Here is an 18,764-nt window from a genome sequence, read left to right as displayed (position 1 = left end):
TTATTAAAATATCGAAAGTATAGCCAGAATGGTCAACTTTGTCTTTTTAACTGCATAAACAACAATAAACGCTGAACTCGAGTGACAGTTTATCTAAACATGTTCACAGCATCCAAAAATCAAATTAGAACCGGCTGAAATGTTTTGAAATCACTTGTACCCTACCTGATCGAGAGAGAAAAAAATGTAGTCTTTCACTCTGTCTGTGTCTCTGTGTCCATTTGAGTCTTTTCAAATTGTGTGCGCGGATAAAATACATTTTAAAACGCTTAACATGAAAAACGTTTAACGGCTTAATGTCCTAAGTTATATTAAAAGATCAAATTCTATGCACACCTTATTAATAAAGCATACTGTATAGCCTACAGAAAAGCAGATGAGCCCAGTAGCCTATATGAACGCAACGCGTTTAATTAAACGCTAATTTTCCTCCCATTGAAAACCGTTATTATAAAGAAAACCAACTTGTTAACGTTGGCCTGCAGAAGTGCGATCATGGTTCCCTTTCGTTGTCACTCCGAGTTATGTCGGATGACGACGAATGGGGTTTCGCTTAGAACACCTATCGACTTCGAGTATTACAAAACGAGCCAATGGCAAAGAAATGCCATGGGTCTGCGGAATTTGCATGGCGTAACTCCGCCCCACCTCGTGGGTATAAAAAGGAGGAAGCCGGCAACAAGCAGATATGTTTTCGCTTCGGAGCCAAGAGTATTTCTTCACTCCACAGTCATCTCTGACTTCGCTCTACGAGACGAGCTTCTCTCTCCGGTGTTGGTGTGACGGCGATCTGCAGCGAGCTCACAGTGCCTGCTGATCTGTGCAGTAATCTGCCAGTGTGTGTGTGTCTCCCTGTGCGCTTCAACATCGCGGAGTTTTTTTTCTCCTCTCATAAAAGAGCTTGCACGCGGCACGTCTTTTTAAAGACGGCTCGCCCGTGCATTTCTGGTTGCAGCGGACTGGTATCGGACTCTGATGGGCACGAGCGCTGTCTAGTGTGTTTGATCATGCTTGAACAGCGCTCGTGGGTGACTCATGTTCTCGCAAGGGAACGTGATCATCGCGTCATATATAGGTCGAGACTCGGTGAACTCGCAAGAGTGAGAGTCCCCTCATCCACCCCCCGATCTTCGGCGGGTGGCCAGGGTGACCTGAGGGTTACGGTCTGGAACAAGGCGCCGACTATGTGTCCGTGACCCCAGCCCCCCTCTTCAATGACGGTGCCCGCTAGTGAACTGCTGATTCCCGCGAGTGTACCCTCTGGTGGCCCGCGTGTTTCAGTTGAAGCTACAGAGGAAGATGCCATGTCTGTTGCAGCATCACTAGGTGGGCTTGAGTCTTCTTGAAGTGAGGGCTCGTCACAGCTGCCACCTTCCGGTGTGGATACGGCTGTGCCTGAGTCTGATCCGGAGATGACGGCCATGCTTTCCTGGGACGATTGGTTTTGGGTAAGGCCGCCGACCCTCGTCCGTGGCAAACCCCAATACCTCTCTTCCCGGACGTGCATGATGAGATCTCGAAGTCCTAGAAGACCCCCTTGTCTCCTCAGGACCGCTCGTTGATCTCATCCGCCTTTCCTCCCCTCGATGGGGCCGCTGCCCTTGGGTACACTGGGGTTCCCCCGGCTGAACGCTCTGTTGCGATGCTATGTGTCCTCAGAGTGCTTCTTCTCGGCGCAATCCTAAGCACCCGCCCGTGGAACCTGTCCTGTCTGATCTGAACCTGTCTGATGTGCTGGATGTCGCGCGGACCCGTCCGTCTGACATTCCCATATCCCAGGTCGGCCTCTCCGGCGGTGCGGTTGAGGGCTTGACCAACAGCTCTCAGCCGCTCATGAGCAGACTGACGTTGATTCTGTCCCGACGGCCCCCCCGTCCGCCCAGATCCCTCGGTCTGCCCACCGCCGAAGGCGCCCTCCCACGGCTACCACCCCGCCCGTTCACCCGGGCCGGCTCTGGGGGCCGCGGGCGGATACCACAGCCCCTCTCCAGCCCCGCCCCCCACTACACGCCGGGTTAAGCGGCGCTCCTGAGACTGGCTCCTCGGGGATGGAGCAGACTGAGGTTGACTCTGTCCCGACGGCCCCGCCGTCCGCTCAGATCCCTCGGTCTGCCCACCGCCGAGGGCGCCCCCCCCGCGGCTCCCACCCCGCCCGCTCAGCCGGGCCGGCTCTGGAGGCCGCGGTCGGACGCCAAAACAGTCCTCTCCCGCCCCGCCCCCCGCTACACGCCGGGTTAAGCGGCGCTCTTGGGATGGGCTCCTCAGAGATGGGACTCTGAGAGCTGGTAGCAGGACCACTCCTTTTCCCGGGTGAGGGCCGGGGAAGAATCCTTATTCTCCAAAGAACTGACTCTCCCGTCTCTGAGCACAGAGAGTTCGGACGTCACAGAGCGCCGCCCACATGCCGTGCTCTCCTCGTCCCCCTCTGTCCCGGAGGTGGTTGACACGGCGTGCCGTCCACGACCGCTTCGCCCCTGTCCCCCTCTGTCGCCAGACCCTTGACAGAGCAGGCCCCCGTGGAACGCTGGTCCTTCCCTGCCCTCCTCTGTCAGGGTGCGGTTTGACCTTGCCCCCACACCGGGCCGCTATGCCGTCCACGTCTGGGCCGGTCATTCCGCTTCGCTGCACCACCGGGGGGACGTCTGTGGTTCTCGACGCCGCTGGCACAGTTGGGAGCCTGCCTAGAGCTTCCCTATCTGTTCCGCTGGGTCGCGCGAACCATCGGCTCGGCTATGCGATTCAGTTTGCACGGTCTCCTCCCCACTTCAGGGGAGTTCGCTCCACTTTGGCCGATGGCTATGCCCTATCATGAGAGCGGAGGTTGCTACCCTACTGGCGAAGGGTGCGATGGAGACTGTCCCTCCAGCCGAAAGGAGGTCCGGGTGTACAGCCCCTACCTCATTGTCCCGGAGAAGTCTGGTGGGTTACGGCCAATCCTGGTCCGAACCGCTCCCTTCACAGGCTGCTGTTCAAGATGCTCCTGGCCAAACGCATTTCTGGATGGGTGCGGCCACAGGATTGGTTTGCAGCGATCGACCTGAAGGACGCCTACTTTTATGTCTCCGTTCTCCTTCGACTCAGACCATACCTACGGTTTGCTGTCAGTGCACGCGCATATCAGTACGCTGTTTTCCCATTCGGGCTAGCCCTGTCTCTTCGCGCCTTCACAAGGTTGTTGAGGCTGCCTTTGTTCCTCCAGGGGAACACGGGGTTCGCATCCTGAACTATCTCGGTGACTGGCTGTCTTAAGCTCGCTCCTGAGACCAGGTTTGCGAATACAGGGACCCAGTGCTCCGGCACCTAGCTCGTCTGGGCCTTCGGGTCAACCGGGGAAGGAGTAAACTTTGCCCCGTGCAGAGGAGCTCTTTTCGCTCCCATACGCTCCCGCCGTATGTCGCAACTCGCCCGCCACCTCCTCATATGGAGTCAGAAGCATCTGAGGTCGCTTCATGCCATTTATATCCCCGGACCCCTGAACTGTCCAGCCGACGAGCTCTCACGGCTTCAGCCCCTCCCGGGAGATTGGCGACTCCATCCCCAGTCGGTTTAGCTGATTTGGGACCAGTTCGGGGACGTGCAGTTAGATTTGTTTGCCTCTCACGACCCGACCCATTGCGACCTGTATTATTCCCTGACCGAGGGCACGCTCGGCACGGATGCACTGGCGCACAGCTGGCCGCGGGGCCGCAAACATGCGTTTCCCCCAGTGAGCCTTCTTGCGCAGACCCTGCGCAAGGTCAGGGAGGACGAGGAGCAGGTCATTCTGGTCGCGCCATACTGGCCCGCCCGGACCTGGTTTTCCGAACTAGTACTCCTCGCGACAGCACCTCCTTGGCCGATTCCCCTGAGGAAGGACCTCCTTTCTCAGGGACGGGGCACCCTATGGCACCCTCGTCCCGATCTCTGGAACCTCCACGTGTGGCTCCTGGACGGGACGAGGCAGGTTTGAGTACCCTACCACCAGCGGTGGCGGCTACCATCACTTCCGCCAGAGCGTCGTCCACGAGACACGTCTATGCGTTGAAGTGGAACCTCTTCGTCAACTGGTGCTCTTCTCACCGAGAAGACCCCCGGAGATGTTCGATTAGTGTCGTGCTTTCCTTCCTTCAAGATAGGCTGGAGTGAAGGCTGTCTCCCTCCACCCTGAAAGTCTATGTTGCCGCTATTGCCGCACACCATGACCTGGTCGAAGGTAAGTCTGTTGGAAGGCACGACCTGATCATCAGGTTCCTGAGAGGAGCGAGGAGACTGAATCCTCCTCGCCCTCCTCTCGTTCCCTCTTGGGACCTCTCAGTGGTTCTAACTACCCTGCGGAGTGCTCCCTTTGAGCCGTTGTAATCAGTGGATCTTAAGTTCCTGTCTATGAAGACAGAGCTCCTGGTTGCATTGGCCTCCATCAAGAGGGTAGGGGACCTGCACGCATTCTCCGTTGACGAAGCGTGCCTGGAATTTGGGCCGGCTTACTCTCACGTGATCCTGAGACCCCGGCCTGGATATGTGCCCAAGGTTCCTACCACTCCCTTCCCGGACCAGTTGGTGAACCTGCAAGCGCTGCCCCCGGAGGAGGCAGACCCAGCCTTGGCACTGCTCTGTCCAGTACGCGCCCTCCGCGCCTATGTAGACAGGACGCAGTGTTTCAGGACCTCAGACCAGCTCTTTGTCTGTTATGGTGGGAAGCTGAAGGGAAAGGCTCTCTCCAAGCAAAGGTTGTCTCACTGGATAGTGGACGCCATTGCTTTGGTATACCAGCAGCAAGGTCGACCGTGCCCCCTTGGTGTGACTGCCCACTCCACCCGGAGTGTGGCATCCTCTTGGGCTCTAGCGCATGGCGCCTCGCTAACAGACATCTGCAGAGCTGCAGGCTGGGCGACACCTAACACATTCTCCAGATTCTACAATCTCCGAGTGGAGCCAGTGTCCTCTCATGTACCTGCTTCAACCGGCTAGTACTGGACCCGCTCAGGTGTCTTCGCTTGCTCGCCATTCCACTCCACGGACTGGATACGTGCGATATTCTCCTCAGGTGAGCTTCCCAGAAAGCCCTGAGTTCCTCCAGCACTCCTGACGTTGGCGCCAGTGTCTATTGCCTGTGCGTCGGCTAGGTGCCTCCCGTGTGCATGGTCCCTCCCCTGAGCGACCCCCACATGTGTATTTCCACTGTAAGCCTCTTGAGCATGTGTCTTTCCCTTGGCAAGCCACCTTGCCACCCCTGGGGTTGAAATATTCCACCTGCGGCTGGACACCCCAGTGTTCTCCATGTCTCCTTCGGGTCACATGTGTATCCTCTAAGTCCCCCCCTCTGGGTTGGCAGTAATTGCATATTTCCCCTGAACTTGGGATATGCTCCCCAGTGTACCTTGGTATTCCTGTGCTAAATAGGAGTCCTTCGTCCGTGCCAGTCTCACGACAGGGATCTCAGATTTACGCAGGGCACTGGAAGACAGCTGAGAAGGTGGCGTGATTAGACTGGTAACCCCATTCGTCGTCATCCGACGTAACTCGGAGTGACAACGAAAGGGTGTATTCATGCATGTTAAACATATTTATTTAAGGCTTCTTCCTTTGCACATTTGTATTTACAGCATTGTCATAATAGGCTCCTATATTAACGTATTGACAGAAATCCAGTAGTTCTATGTGAAATCAGACATTCAGCACCCTTATGCAAAGATTCGATTGTGAGATTGGTAGTCGAATCAGGCTCCTCCTATCGATGCATCGAATCTTCGACTGTTCGGGGTCACCCCTACTGAAATCCTTGTCCTTGTGTGGACATTTTTGGTCCCGCTTATAAATCAGTGATATATAAAAAGTGATGTTTTTGAAAATGTAAAAATGCATTTTTAAAAAGTTTTCTGTGATGGGTAGTTTAGGGGAAGGGTTAGTGTAAGTGTATAGAAGACAGATTGTTCAGTATAAAAACCATTATGTCTAAGGAAAATCCCCATAAATCATGAAAACTCTGTGTGTGTGTGTGTGTGTGTGTGCGTGCGTGCGTGTGGCACCAGCTAAAGGAGACTGTGAACTTTCTTAAAATAAGAGAAAGACTCCCTTGATGGCATCCCTAAAGTCTTTCGATGTGTGTGTGTGTGTGGCACCAGCTAAAGGAGACTGTGAACTTTCTTAAAATAAGAGAAAGACTCCCTTGATGGCATCCCTAAAGTCTTTCAATGTGTGTGTGTGCTCTAATTTGTTTGTTTACATTTGTGTGTGTGACCTTCTCTTGCTCCTGGATTCTCACAGAGCATACTGAAAGTAGTGTAGTAATTAAAGCCTTCATTAAGACTACTTTTTCTCAATGATAATGGGCTGAGTGGGACTAATGTTTATCGTGGAGGATAGGAGAACAATCTGTGTGGTGTTATATAGAAATTTCATATTTTCTCCACCAATGGTAGTGTGCAAAATTCTGAAAAGTGTATTAAAGGGTAAATGTACAGTTACAGCAGTCCATTAATATGGGTTTTACAATGCCTACTTACGCATATTTTTATTTTTATTATTTATTATAAATCAATATTTTTTTAAACGGGGAAGTTGGAAGATGTTTTGCAGGACTACATTTGCAGGGAATCCCCTTCACAGCTGTTTAAAAAGCATCCCAGGACATGAAGAGTGTGCATGAGCTCTGAAAAGTCTAAAATATAACATGATTGATTTGTTTAACATTTTTGGTTACTATACGTACAGTAAATGCCGTACTTCCATTTGTGTTATTTTAAAGTTTTGATGACTTTACTGTAATTCTTAAATGTGAGTTTAAGTGTCCAAATATACACTAGCATTCAGAAGTTTGGGGTCGGAGAGATTTGTTATATAGCTCACCAAGCCTGCATTTATTTGATCAAAAATACAGTAAAAACTAAATATTGTGAAATATTATTACGATTTAAAACAAGTGATTATTATTTTTAAAATCTATATTTTAAAATGTAATTTATTCCTGTGATGGCAAAGCTGAATTTTCAGCATCATTACTCCCGTCTTCAGAATCACATGATCATTCAGAAATCATTCTAAAATGCAGATTTGGTGCTCAAGAAACATCAATGTTGAAAACAGATTGATTTTTATGGAAACCGTGATACTTTTTTTTTTTAGGCTTCTTTGATGAATAGAATTTTTTTAACATTATATATGTCTTTACTATTTTTTTTTATATATATATAATATTTTTATTGAAGGAAGAACAGAGTGACGTATCATATAGAGAAAGAGTTAACAATGACAAATTTTTTTTTATAAAACAATGTATAAACAAAAATTCCTAAATGGAAAAACAGAACCTCGAAGTTGTTATATTACAAACAGTGAGAAAAAATAATTGACATCATTGTTAGCCCATTGTGTCGAGTTGCATTATCTGTTCCAATGTGCACAGGCCTTTTAATAACAATATTAGTTTTAGTTTGTGGGAAGAGTTACATCCTTTTCAAAATATGAAATCATTGGTGTCCATACTGAATAAAAACGTTTAGTGGATCCTCTAAGAGAATATGAGTGAAACTAAAGGTGGTTTACTTGATTTCCAATCAAGTAATATTCTTTCTTTACTGTCTCTTTTGATCAGTTTAAAGCATCCTTGCTGAATAAAAGTATATATTTTTTTCTTTTAAATCTAACTGACCCCAGACTTTTTCGGTAGTGAATATAAATGTAAATTTTTTCATGTGTAGATCTTAGAACTGACAGAAAGGAGTGCAAACACTGTTAATCGGCTAGGCTTTAGCGGCAGATTCTGATAACCTGAAAGTGGCCAAAGGTTGGTCAGTTTATCAGCCTAGCCAATAAAATTGCTTATTAGTAGACTGATGTTTGAGTCAGTGGAAATCTACAGAACTTTTCTGCTGGATACTGCATGCTCAGATTCCATGAAGTCCTGCTGATGACACATTGAGTTCTATTAGTACTATATTAACTTATTACTGTGTGTTGCTACAAACACAAGGGCCCTTATTAAAGCTGTGATGGGAGAGTTAAGACATGGGCGACGCATAACTAAAGGTTGTTTAGTGTCATCAGTGTTGTTCTTTCTCATATAAGGATGGTTTAGGAAACAATAACTGAATGCAAAACAATACAGCCTGGCTTTTAAATTGTTGAACGTGTGTGTGTGTGTGTTTGTAGACTCCATTCACCTGAAAACACAAGTAATGCAACTCTCTAAAAAACCAGGACGCTCAAGCTGCTTCTCTGCTCATATTCAAAGAGAAACACTTCTAGAGAATGACAATTTTTGAGCACAGCACAGTTTCAACTGCAGGTTTACATTGAAGCAGGTGTGTGTGTGTGTGTGTTTGTGTGTGTGTGATCACTCACAGGCTGCTGGAGAAAGAGTGTGAGCAGGTACTGCAGCAGTCACAGCATTATGTAACCCATATCAAGTGGCCTGCTATTAGCTCAGCCTATCCTCACACGTGCCTCCTGTCCCACACACACACACACACACACACACCTGCCACGCCGCTCATTATCACACAGTGAGTCAGGCGTCTCCTTGGCAACACCGTCGTCATGCACTGTCGGCAGGAACGAGAGAAAAAAAAACTCTTCAGTCTCTAGACTTGTGATCAATGCAAGTTCAAAGGTCACGCATTCACTGTTGTATCCGTTTCTCCCAGCTGGGTGTCTCAGGATGCTTGTGTGTGTGTGTGTGTGTGTGTGTGTGTGTGTGCACAGATGACTGCAGGAGTGTGTGCGCAGCGGTTAGCCATACTAATCAAACTGATTATTGCAATCATGCTGCTATTTCCAGAGCTGAGTCGATGGCAATGCTCTGGAACTGCCTTTCCATTGCAAAACAGCATCTTTATGATGATGAGAGACGAGGACACGTGATCGAACGATTATGCTGTCTGTCAGATGGAAAAAATAAGTTTAATGGCACTTTAATGTCAGTCCAAACACCTTTCCCACACACTAGTCTGCAGGAGTGTGCTTGTGCCAAAGTGTATATGTATGTTTGTGAGGTGTTAGCTGCCATGTTATTAGGCACTTTGATGTTAAAATGCTTTCTTCTATATACCCTAATGATAAGCCAATGAGAAGTACCGGTAATCCATTTGCAGGTTGATTTGGTTGTTTGTTTGGGGTATGTAAATTTTTTTTGAAGGAAGTCTCTAATTCTCACCCAGGCTGCATTTATTTGACAGTAAAAACTGTAAACTTAAGTATTCTTTTTTTATTACAGTTTGCAATATTTGTTTTCTCTAATACATTTTAATGTATTCCTGTGATGGTAAATCTGAATTTTCAGCTGCCATTTCTCCAGTCTTCAGTGTCACACGATTCTTCAGAAATCATTCTAATATACTGATTTGCTGCTTAAGAAACATTTCTTATTATTATCAATGTTAAAAATGTTGTGCTGCTTTTTTTTTGTCTTTAAATGTCTTTTTGATTAATTTAATGTACCCTTGCTGAAGAAAAGTATTCATTTCTTAAAAGGGAATTTACATTAAAATTCACTTTTAATAATTTATGAACATATTGTGTGTGCAGTGTGTGTACACAACCACCCTATTGTGGGAAAAATCCATCCACTCCGTTTGTTATTTTCTCAATAAATCTTAAACCGTGTCTCAAAATGAGTTGATCAGGAATGTACTCCAATGTGACATCACATTGGATCAGCCCACGACTGGCGACGGAATCTGCCCAATCAAGTGGTGTGATGGATTTTCTGTTTTCCTTTTGTTGTTTGGTTCATATTGACCGCATATATGGCTGTACGTACTATATATTATGCCGTTGTCACTTTAATACACAGACATAACCTTGGCTCATTTGCATTTAAATATACATGCACGAAAACAGTGTGTTTTTCCTTCCACTCAAATTGTAGTGTTACCAAAAATCTTACTGTCCCCAACCATTTGAACTGTACTGTTAATTAAAAAAAATTACATGTTAATATTTGCCTTGCACAGAGTTTATGAAGCAACTGGATTGCCTTTATCATTGAATGTTCAAATGTTAATTAATCATAGATAATTTATAAGTTATGATCAGGGGCCAGTTGCATGAACATAGCCATTATGTTAAGACTGTGTCTTAAGAACTAGTAAAAACAACTAGCAGTTAGTTAGGGCTATTCATTGTTGCTTTTTGGTACTAGACTAATCTACATTTTTAAATTAACCGACTTAAAAAACGTTATGTGCAGTCCTAAAGAAAAAGTTTGACTTAGTTGTAAGACTGGTCTTAGCAGTTTATGCAACCGGCTCTTGGTGACCCTGACTAAACTCCATCGCTCAATGTTGTCCAGGTTTCATGAGAAAGATACTTTGTCCCTACTCTATCTTTCAGTTTTGTTTGTTTCCTTCCCCCGCTGGCCAGTCATAACAATGTTGTTTTCATGTTTGTTTTTTCACTCCCTTTATATCCTCAGGTTGCATCTTTACTTTAAAAAAAAAAGAAAAAAAGGGGGGGGGGGGCATTTCATGAGACTTGAACCTCACAATCTGGTCTCTGTTCATCCGTCCTCACTTCACCAATGTTTCCCCACTTCCTTTAATGTTGTTCATAGACTTCATAATGCACCATTCCCTGGAACCAATTAGCTGCAAGTTATGCCTAATCCTTATTTCCCCTTTTTCCTGTTTTAGATCCCAATGAAACATTCTGCATAACAAGATTGCTCTTTTTCCAGAGAGATAGAGGTGCTTTGTCCCAATTTTGATCTGAAAGAGTGCTTGACCTTGTTCATGCGCCTGTTTCTCAGAAGAGCAACGGGTTTTTTCAGTGTTTTTCTTGGAAAGCCTCATTCCCTATTGTATAGCGGGGAAAAGCACTGCGTTTGAGTACGAATGTGCGCGTGCAGGGGTGTGTCTCCTCGTGAGGGTGTGTTGTTTCATAATTGTGTAAGGGAAGGCAGTCTTTTCCCACCTCTAAACATATCCTGGAACTCTCTGTGCACCTTGCAGCTCTCCTGTCAGGCTGACTGTGAAAAGCACCTTACATAACTGCTGTGATGAGAGACTGCACTGTTACCTTCCTTATCTCACACACCCCAGACTAGATACAATCATGTACATACACATAAATCAAATACACAATTTGTAGAACACAAACAACTATCTTGTATGTGAGCTACTGTGTGGGCACACACACTTTGCAAACATAATGACTCAATGTTATTATCGAAAACACAAAAAAGCATTTATAACTGGCTGCAGTTGATTTGCGTGACTACTTCCTGTTTCTAAAGTTATCTTTGCATCCAGGCCTTTACGTTGTCTAGATCTACTTCTACAGTATATGCTTCAGATTTTGGAGTTGGAGTTTTAGCACACTTGCTCATATTTATAAGCATACAATCTCTAGCAATAAGCAATAAACCATTTATTTAAGTGAAGTCAGGGTCTATTATTCCTTTACATTGGATTTTTTTTTTTTTGGATGATGTCAGACATCCTGTCTATGTTAACACCAAGTGATGAGTTTGCATTCTTAATTGCATTTTTCGCTGTTCTAACTTGGCACGATTAAATAGGTTATTGCGTTTTTGTACACTACCGTTCAAAAGTTTGGGGTCTTTACGTTTGAATAGCAAGGATGCATTAAATTGATTAAAAAAAAGTGATATTAAAGACTTTTGTGTCATTTCGTGTCAAATCAACCAAATTTCAGAAACTTCCCCTGCTAAAATTTTTGTTTTTGTTAATACTTTTTCTAAAGTCTTGCATAAATAGTTATGAAAGCCACTATTTTGTAGAGGGGGGTCAAAAATGATTTGGAGCCAGATGACAGAAGGATAAAAATGACTTAAGAAAGATGGCAGCATCATTATTTTATTTTTACACAGAGATTGGTAGGTCTATTAGTAAAATCGGTTGACTTTAGCAATCTTTGTTGATATTATTTGCCAACAGTGACAGTATAAAAATGGAGCAAAGCTCTTCTTTACTAAATGTTGTATGCCTTTAACTCAAGAAGTATGTAAGATAACTTCATATAGTTTTGCAATTTGTTTTTTAACACACTTTTCTACAGGTATCCATATTTTTTAAGTTTTATATGGATCAATTTCAGATATATTAGAATCTCAATATGACTGAGTAAATTGTAATTTTTTTAAGTGATCAAAATTCAAAAATGGGTCACTTTTCATACAGCTATTTTTTTTTCTTTCAAAGAGGAATAGCTAAAGAACAAATAATATTGAAACTACACATTTTTTTTCTCTCAAAACAATTGCACAGAACCTACCTGTCAGAGTGCCATAAATATTGTTCTTCCAAAGTTTGCATGCCTGTAACTCAAAAATTATTATATCTTTTAGTAAAGGAAGATATCGCAATATGATTTTAGATTCTGGTTCTTAAAAAAACTTTTCTTTTAAAGTCTTCATTTCAGCAATACATGGTTCAATACCAATAGATATGGGAATCTCAATTCGGCTCCATGTTCATATTGTTGAATTTTACCCATTTTCAGTCGACAAAAACCAAATGTGAGGCGCTTTGCAGTTTGCACACAGCTGATAGTTATTGCATTTACAGGTGAACGTCTGAAGAATGGAATGTATCTTGTTTCCCCCTATCAAAACAATTTCATAAAACACCTCTCTCAGTGCCAAAAATCCACAGAAATGGTCAAGTTGAGACACATTAACTTGTTCTCAAAAGTGTATTTATAAGAATCTATATGTGAATCAGTTTCGGGGATTTTGTTAATTTTAACAGATTCTGAAGCTACATGTACTAACTACATGTTACCGCATTGACATCTCAATATCTCTGGGATTGAAACATATAAGCATATAACCTTAAAAAAGATTTCAAAAGAAAAGTTTCATAGAAACAAGAATCAAAAATGATATTCAGACTCTGATATCTTTAATACTTTAAATACAAAAAGTATCAGCTGTACCACTTAAAATCCGTAAAATTTAACAATTTAATCATGGAACCACATTGAAATCCCCATATCTCTGATATATAGACCTACCAATATCTCTGTGAAAAATAAAATAAGGATGCTGCCATCTTTTTAAAGTCATTTTACCCCCCTGTAATTTGGCTCCAAATCTCAGGTGAAAATTGTCTATTTGACCCCCAACCTTTAAACAGTAGTGTATATTTAGTTTGCATTGTTTCTATCCACAACCTTATTAGAGCAGACTTGCGACCCATTTTCGCAGCCCACCATTTGCCAGAGAGGCAGTTTCTGAGTGACAACATGCTGTGCTTTAGTGCACTACAGTCTTTGAAAACCTTAAACTGCTACTGTTATGCAACAAAACTCTGCTGCTATACCTGCACTATAGAGTGTGAGACTGTCAGCAGGGAAAAACATCCTGCAAGAAGTTGTTAAATTCTACAGCCATTAATCTTACTTTTGTTGCACATTCACCGCATTCAGCAATGATTTTGAAAACATTTACTGTCATTCTTCAAATTATTTGTTGTGTGCAGTGTTCCAGTTATTATCTATTATCTGCAAGTCTCTGTTTTTTGTGAGAACTATTTTTGTTTTGTACTTATTTAGCCTATTTATTCGTTGAATACGTCTGTTAACTGTTTAAAGAGCTGCACTAAATGCCATTAGTCCATATATCGCAATACAATATGTCACTTTTACAGCAGTCTTGGTTCTGAAAATATTTTTTCCCATTTATTTTCTTGAAAATCAGTTGGAAAAAATAAAGTGTGTAGTTCATGTCTTTTTAGGGACCGTTCGGTATTTATGTAAAGGGCCACCGGAGGAAAATAGGGAAGGGTCATGTCTTTTTATTCTTTGTTGAGGGGAGGGTCATTCAACTTTTTTTAGTCTAGGGGGAGGGTCACCCAACTTTTGTATTCATGAAAACAGCAACATTTCAATGTGGCTTGTTTGGTGCATATTTTTTCCATGTAGCTCTATCGGTCTCGGTCCCCCATCGCTATCAGATGGGTCTGACCCAACAAAAATCCAGTTTGGTGCTGTCTGACAGTGTGCGCTCACTTCTATACGCGCTCAGAAAAAATGCATCATGTACAGAATAGAGTGCGGATCGGGCCGAATTTTTTTGTCCGAGCCCGGCCCGCGTCCGATAGAGCAGTAACCGAACCCGACCCGAGCCCGACAGGCATAAAGATATTTATGTTCGAGCCCGACCTGAGACCGACAGTTAAAATACCATTTTTTTTTCTCATACTAATGACACATGTGCGTTTGTTTGTGTGGAAAGCCTGCTTTTATTAAGCAACTGTAGGAAGACATTCGGAAAATGTCAGCAGGATGAGTGCATCAGCGCGCACGGAGAAACAAGCGCACTTAACGCAGGCGTGCATGCACGTGTTTCATTGTCACGGCTACATAAACAAATTTCCGCACACAGGAAGAAAGATGTTATGGTAATATTTTACATGTATTTTAATCACAAAAACGAACGTTTGCATCACGTGAAAGCATCAGGCATATTGGCTACCATCATAATAAGCTGTTTTAAATTTAAAATGTTCAATGCCATATCGCGCTGATGTGACCGAGCCCTACCCGAACCCGAACATAATTTCTAAATATCTGTCCGAGCCCGGCCCGTCGGGTACCGACGGGTCCTGTCGGGCTCGGGTCGGGTATCCATCCTCTAGTACAGAATGCCAATGAAATGTTTACCCGGCATAACTTTAAAGCACGAGCAAATAATGAACTTTTGTTATTGCGAATGAGTGCAGTGTCCTGTGAGTGTAACTCTACCGCGGCATTAACATGTGATATGAATGTCCGTTGAGTGTATTGGAATTTGGGACTGAGGCGCCATGAACTGCAGCTCATAGAATGTGCGCTGTACGATACTATCATATTTTAGTTTCCATTCTTATTGTGTTTCCACAACAATGTTAGTGAGTAAATCTACTGAAATTGAAATCATAACAGTGGAGTGTGATGTGTTAGACGTAATGCTACCACATTTTTAAATTACTATTAGAATTTTTTAAAGTTAACATAATAAAATACGCATACCTACACCAAAAAATAGTTGAGGATAAATTCTTTAAAATTGGGCAATTCCAATGGACGTGACATTTGCAAAACTTGAGCTATACATTATGAGAAAATGCATTTAATAGGCTACTGAAACGTCTGTTTATATATCCATACCCCCTTAATAAAGGAGTCAAGACATTAGAAAAATATCAGTCTACACATGCGTTTTATATTTAATATGAGCGAAACACACGTGGCGTGACACATCAAATCTTTAACTTTTAGGTGGCAAAATATTTTTTAATAATTCTACGAATTAGGCTACACTGCGCAAAACAAAAGTAGGCTAATAACCGGATGAAGAAGGGTTGGCCTCCACAGAACATAAAATATTATGTTTTATTTTATTTTTCGTGTTCGCATTTATGAGGAAAAAAACAATGTTACGGACGTGACAGTTCTCCGTTACGGACATGACCGCTCTGAAAGCGACTTCAGAAAGCACAAAGCCTTTCTTTAAAGTAAATTTCGTTTTTTATTAATTGTATCTTAATTTTAATTAATGTTTCATCAACCAATTGCCTGGATTTAATAAATAAGAAAGTACATATAGTAGAAATAGATCATCATGACACGGAGTCGCCGGCACGTGAACTGGACTCTCGTCTCATAAATGAACCGAAACTCAACGTATAATGTACTTGCCTCACAGACTTGAGAAATATATAGAAAGCTTGATGTCTACTTTTAAACAGAACATTTAAAAACGAAAAACAGACTGCTCTCTGCTTATGTAATCCGTATGAAATCTGTGAAGATCGTGAGTCAGCATCGTCAGCTTCATCTTGATTTTAAACAATTAAAATCTCTCCTTGCTATATTTGACATATTCATAATCATTACTTTTGCCGGTTCTTTGTGGCAGCTTTAAGATACGTTATTGGGAGCGGCACCCTTGTTACATGAACGCGTCACCACTGCATCAGCACGAAAACATGATTTTTTTTTTTTTTAATCTAAAATAAAAAATCATGATACGAACCGAATTGTAGGTTTGGTCTATATCGTTACAGCCTTAGTAAATGAGAAAGCAGGAGTTTAGTCGTTTGTCATGGTTGTAAAAAAAACAATCGCTATCTGAACATCTTTGTCAAGCGCAAAGATGTCATGCCTTTTTCCAGGGGAGGGTCATGCCTTTTTTCACAATCATTTTTGAGGGTCATAGAAAAATTTATTACTGGCGAAGGGAGGGTCAAGTCTTTTTTCACTACAGATCTCAAAACTCCTCCGGTGGCCCCTTAAATAAAAAACGAACAGTCCCTTATGCATTGAGAATGACTTGAATGTAAATCAAAATGGAGTACAAAACTGTTTATAAATGTATACATATTTATTATAGATGTAAATCACAATGTTTGAGCTTTGTAAGAATTTTTTAGCATTTTTGAAAGGAAACTCTTATGCTCACCAACACAATTTTCAGCAGCCATTCGTCCAGTTTTCAGTGTCACATGATCCTTCAGAAATTATTTTTATATACTGAATTGGTGTTCAAGAAACTTTTCTTTTTATCATCAATGTTAAAAACAGTTGTGCTGCTTCATATTTTTGTGAAATTTTTTTGTTTGTTTTGTTTTGAACTCTATTATGTATAGAAGGTTAAAAAAAAAAACTAAAAAATCTTGCGGGCCCAAATTTTCGAATGATTGTGTAAATGTGTAAAACAGTTTTTTTTGCAAAACAGTCGTTGGGAAACAACATTCACATCTCTCTCTTCCCTTCAGGAGAAGAATCTGGACTGGTTTCCCCGGATGCGGGCCATGTCTCTGGTGAGCTCGGAGGGAGAGAGCGAACAGAACGAGATCCGATCGCTGCACGAGAGATTGGACACCACTGTCTCTCTCGTGTCTCAGCTGTCTGGCCAGCTCTCTGAGCTTAAAGAACAGGTAACATACAGCACGCCATCCAATGGGACAGCCCCGTTTCACAGAGCAAAACAGTCTTTCTCCTCACAGGGCCTCTGAAGTGTTTACTATTAGGCCCTGCTGTGGAAGTGCGTCAGAGCTGGGGTGGGGCGGTGCCCCGGGGTGATGTGGATGTTCCGGCTTTGCTCCACTGTGTCGGATCACTGCCATCACCTGCCTGGCCCACATGTGATTCCGCACAAACAGTTTAACCGATTCACATGACAGGGAGAGGGAGAACTTTAGGTTTTAATGGAATGACGTTGGAAAAGAAATTGCTGCCCCATGGCTCAGTTTTTAGTTTTTTTTTGTATGTGTGTGTCTCCATGTTTGTTTGACCTTAGACTGCAGAGTTGAACTGTGTTATGAGGAGAAACGGCACAGTCATTGAGAATCGGCACTCGTCCAAGCCAGTGGGCCAGAAACGTTCGAACTAGAACATTTAACCACACCGCGGTGCCCCTCACTTCCTTCTGATTCCTGATGGTCACGAGGAGCGGGCTTACTGTAATTCTCCTGGTAGTGCTAGATGTTAAATAACTTATTAAAGTGATTTCTCCTCCGACAGCCAGGCCTAATTAAACAGATCCTCCTCACCTCTCAGCTCCAGCTAGGCTGAGATCCAGCTCAGATGCAGTAGGCCAAATCCCAACTTGTCATGTGTTCAGACAAACAGGCTCGCTCTGATTTAGTGTAGCTCACTGTGTTCCACCTCCATTTTCTCGCTAGGCCTGTTTACTTAGTGGTTCCCTTTTTTTTGTCTGGAACACCCACGAAAAAAGCTACAGTAGTGGCCAAAAGTGATGTCCGGAGGAGATATTTATCGATTAAACCATCACAATATGAGGAAAATAATTTGTGTATATATATATATATATATATATATATATATATATATATATATATATATATATATATATATATATATATATATATATATATATATATATATATATATATATTAAATATGAGGGAAGAGCAATACACTAAACTTGATTATTTGACAAAAAAGGCAAACTAAAGCAACAGGTTTTCTACTAAAAAATAAAATCTGCTACAACAAAAAAAAGCATAGATTAAAAGCTTATAAGAAAAAGCTTACATTTACTACAACATCAGTTATTAATATTTTGTTGGTTCTCTATTACTTTTATGCGTGTTCATAATTTTTTTGTACGACAGCCTGACCAAAAATTATGTCCACTCATTTTGGCGTGTTTCTTTGTGTTATCACAAATAAAACAATTGACTCCAAGGACACAACTATACAATATGCATTAAAAATCTTTAATAATATTTGAATAAAGGGTAAGGATATTAGTTTTCCTAGGCCGGACATTACTATTGGCCACTGCTGTACATGATTTAAACCCAGTGTGTTTGGAAAAGTAAAAAAGTGATTCTGTCATCCTCAAGTTGTTCCAAACTTGTTTGACTCTTTTTCTTCTGTGGAATAAGACATTTTGAAGAATGTTGGTAACCAGGCAGTTTTGGTTGTTCATTGTACTAAAAAATTACTGAGACGTTTATCAAAATATTTTAAAGTCAGCATGACATGCATGAGTAAAATCAAGCCTGTGGTAAACATAACTTGACGATACTTTGACGTTTTGTTCTACAACACTTGACACACTCACACCTAAAACTGTCTTATTTAGTTACTTATTAGAAACATACGTTTTCAAAAATAAACAGAACTGCTTTAAAATTCTGGATTTTCTGTATGGTTTTGTGTGCAGTTTATGTTGTAGAACATAATCTCAAAGTATAGTCAACGTATCTTTACCACAGACTTTGTTTTACTCATAAATTAAAAAAAAAACATTATAAAATACCAGCAGCGAATTTATCTATCTCATGTGAGTGTCAGGTTGCCCCGCCCCCACG

At 42.6% G+C, this 18,764-nt stretch overlaps 1 protein-coding gene across 2 annotated transcripts in view; it reads left to right on the top strand.

Annotated features, from left to right (window-relative positions):
• Positions 1-18,764, top strand: part of itpr2 (inositol 1,4,5-trisphosphate receptor, type 2) — a 120,232-nt gene that overhangs the window by 100,291 nt on the left and 1,177 nt on the right. For both annotated transcript variants that reach the window (XM_077193408.1, XM_077193409.1), the window contains exon 56: positions 16,698-16,859. In XM_077193408.1, the coding sequence (XP_077049523.1) occupies positions 16,698-16,859 (162 nt within the window). The remainder of the gene's footprint in view (positions 1-16,697; positions 16,860-18,764) is intronic.

The sequence above is a fragment of the Siphateles boraxobius genome, unplaced genomic scaffold (genome assembly GCF_051911475.1).
Source record: "Siphateles boraxobius isolate OS27281-9 unplaced genomic scaffold, OSU_SipBor_1 31, whole genome shotgun sequence".
Lineage (NCBI taxonomy): Eukaryota > Metazoa > Chordata > Actinopteri > Cypriniformes > Leuciscidae > Siphateles > Siphateles boraxobius.
This window is presented reverse-complemented; position numbering and strand designations above follow the sequence as displayed.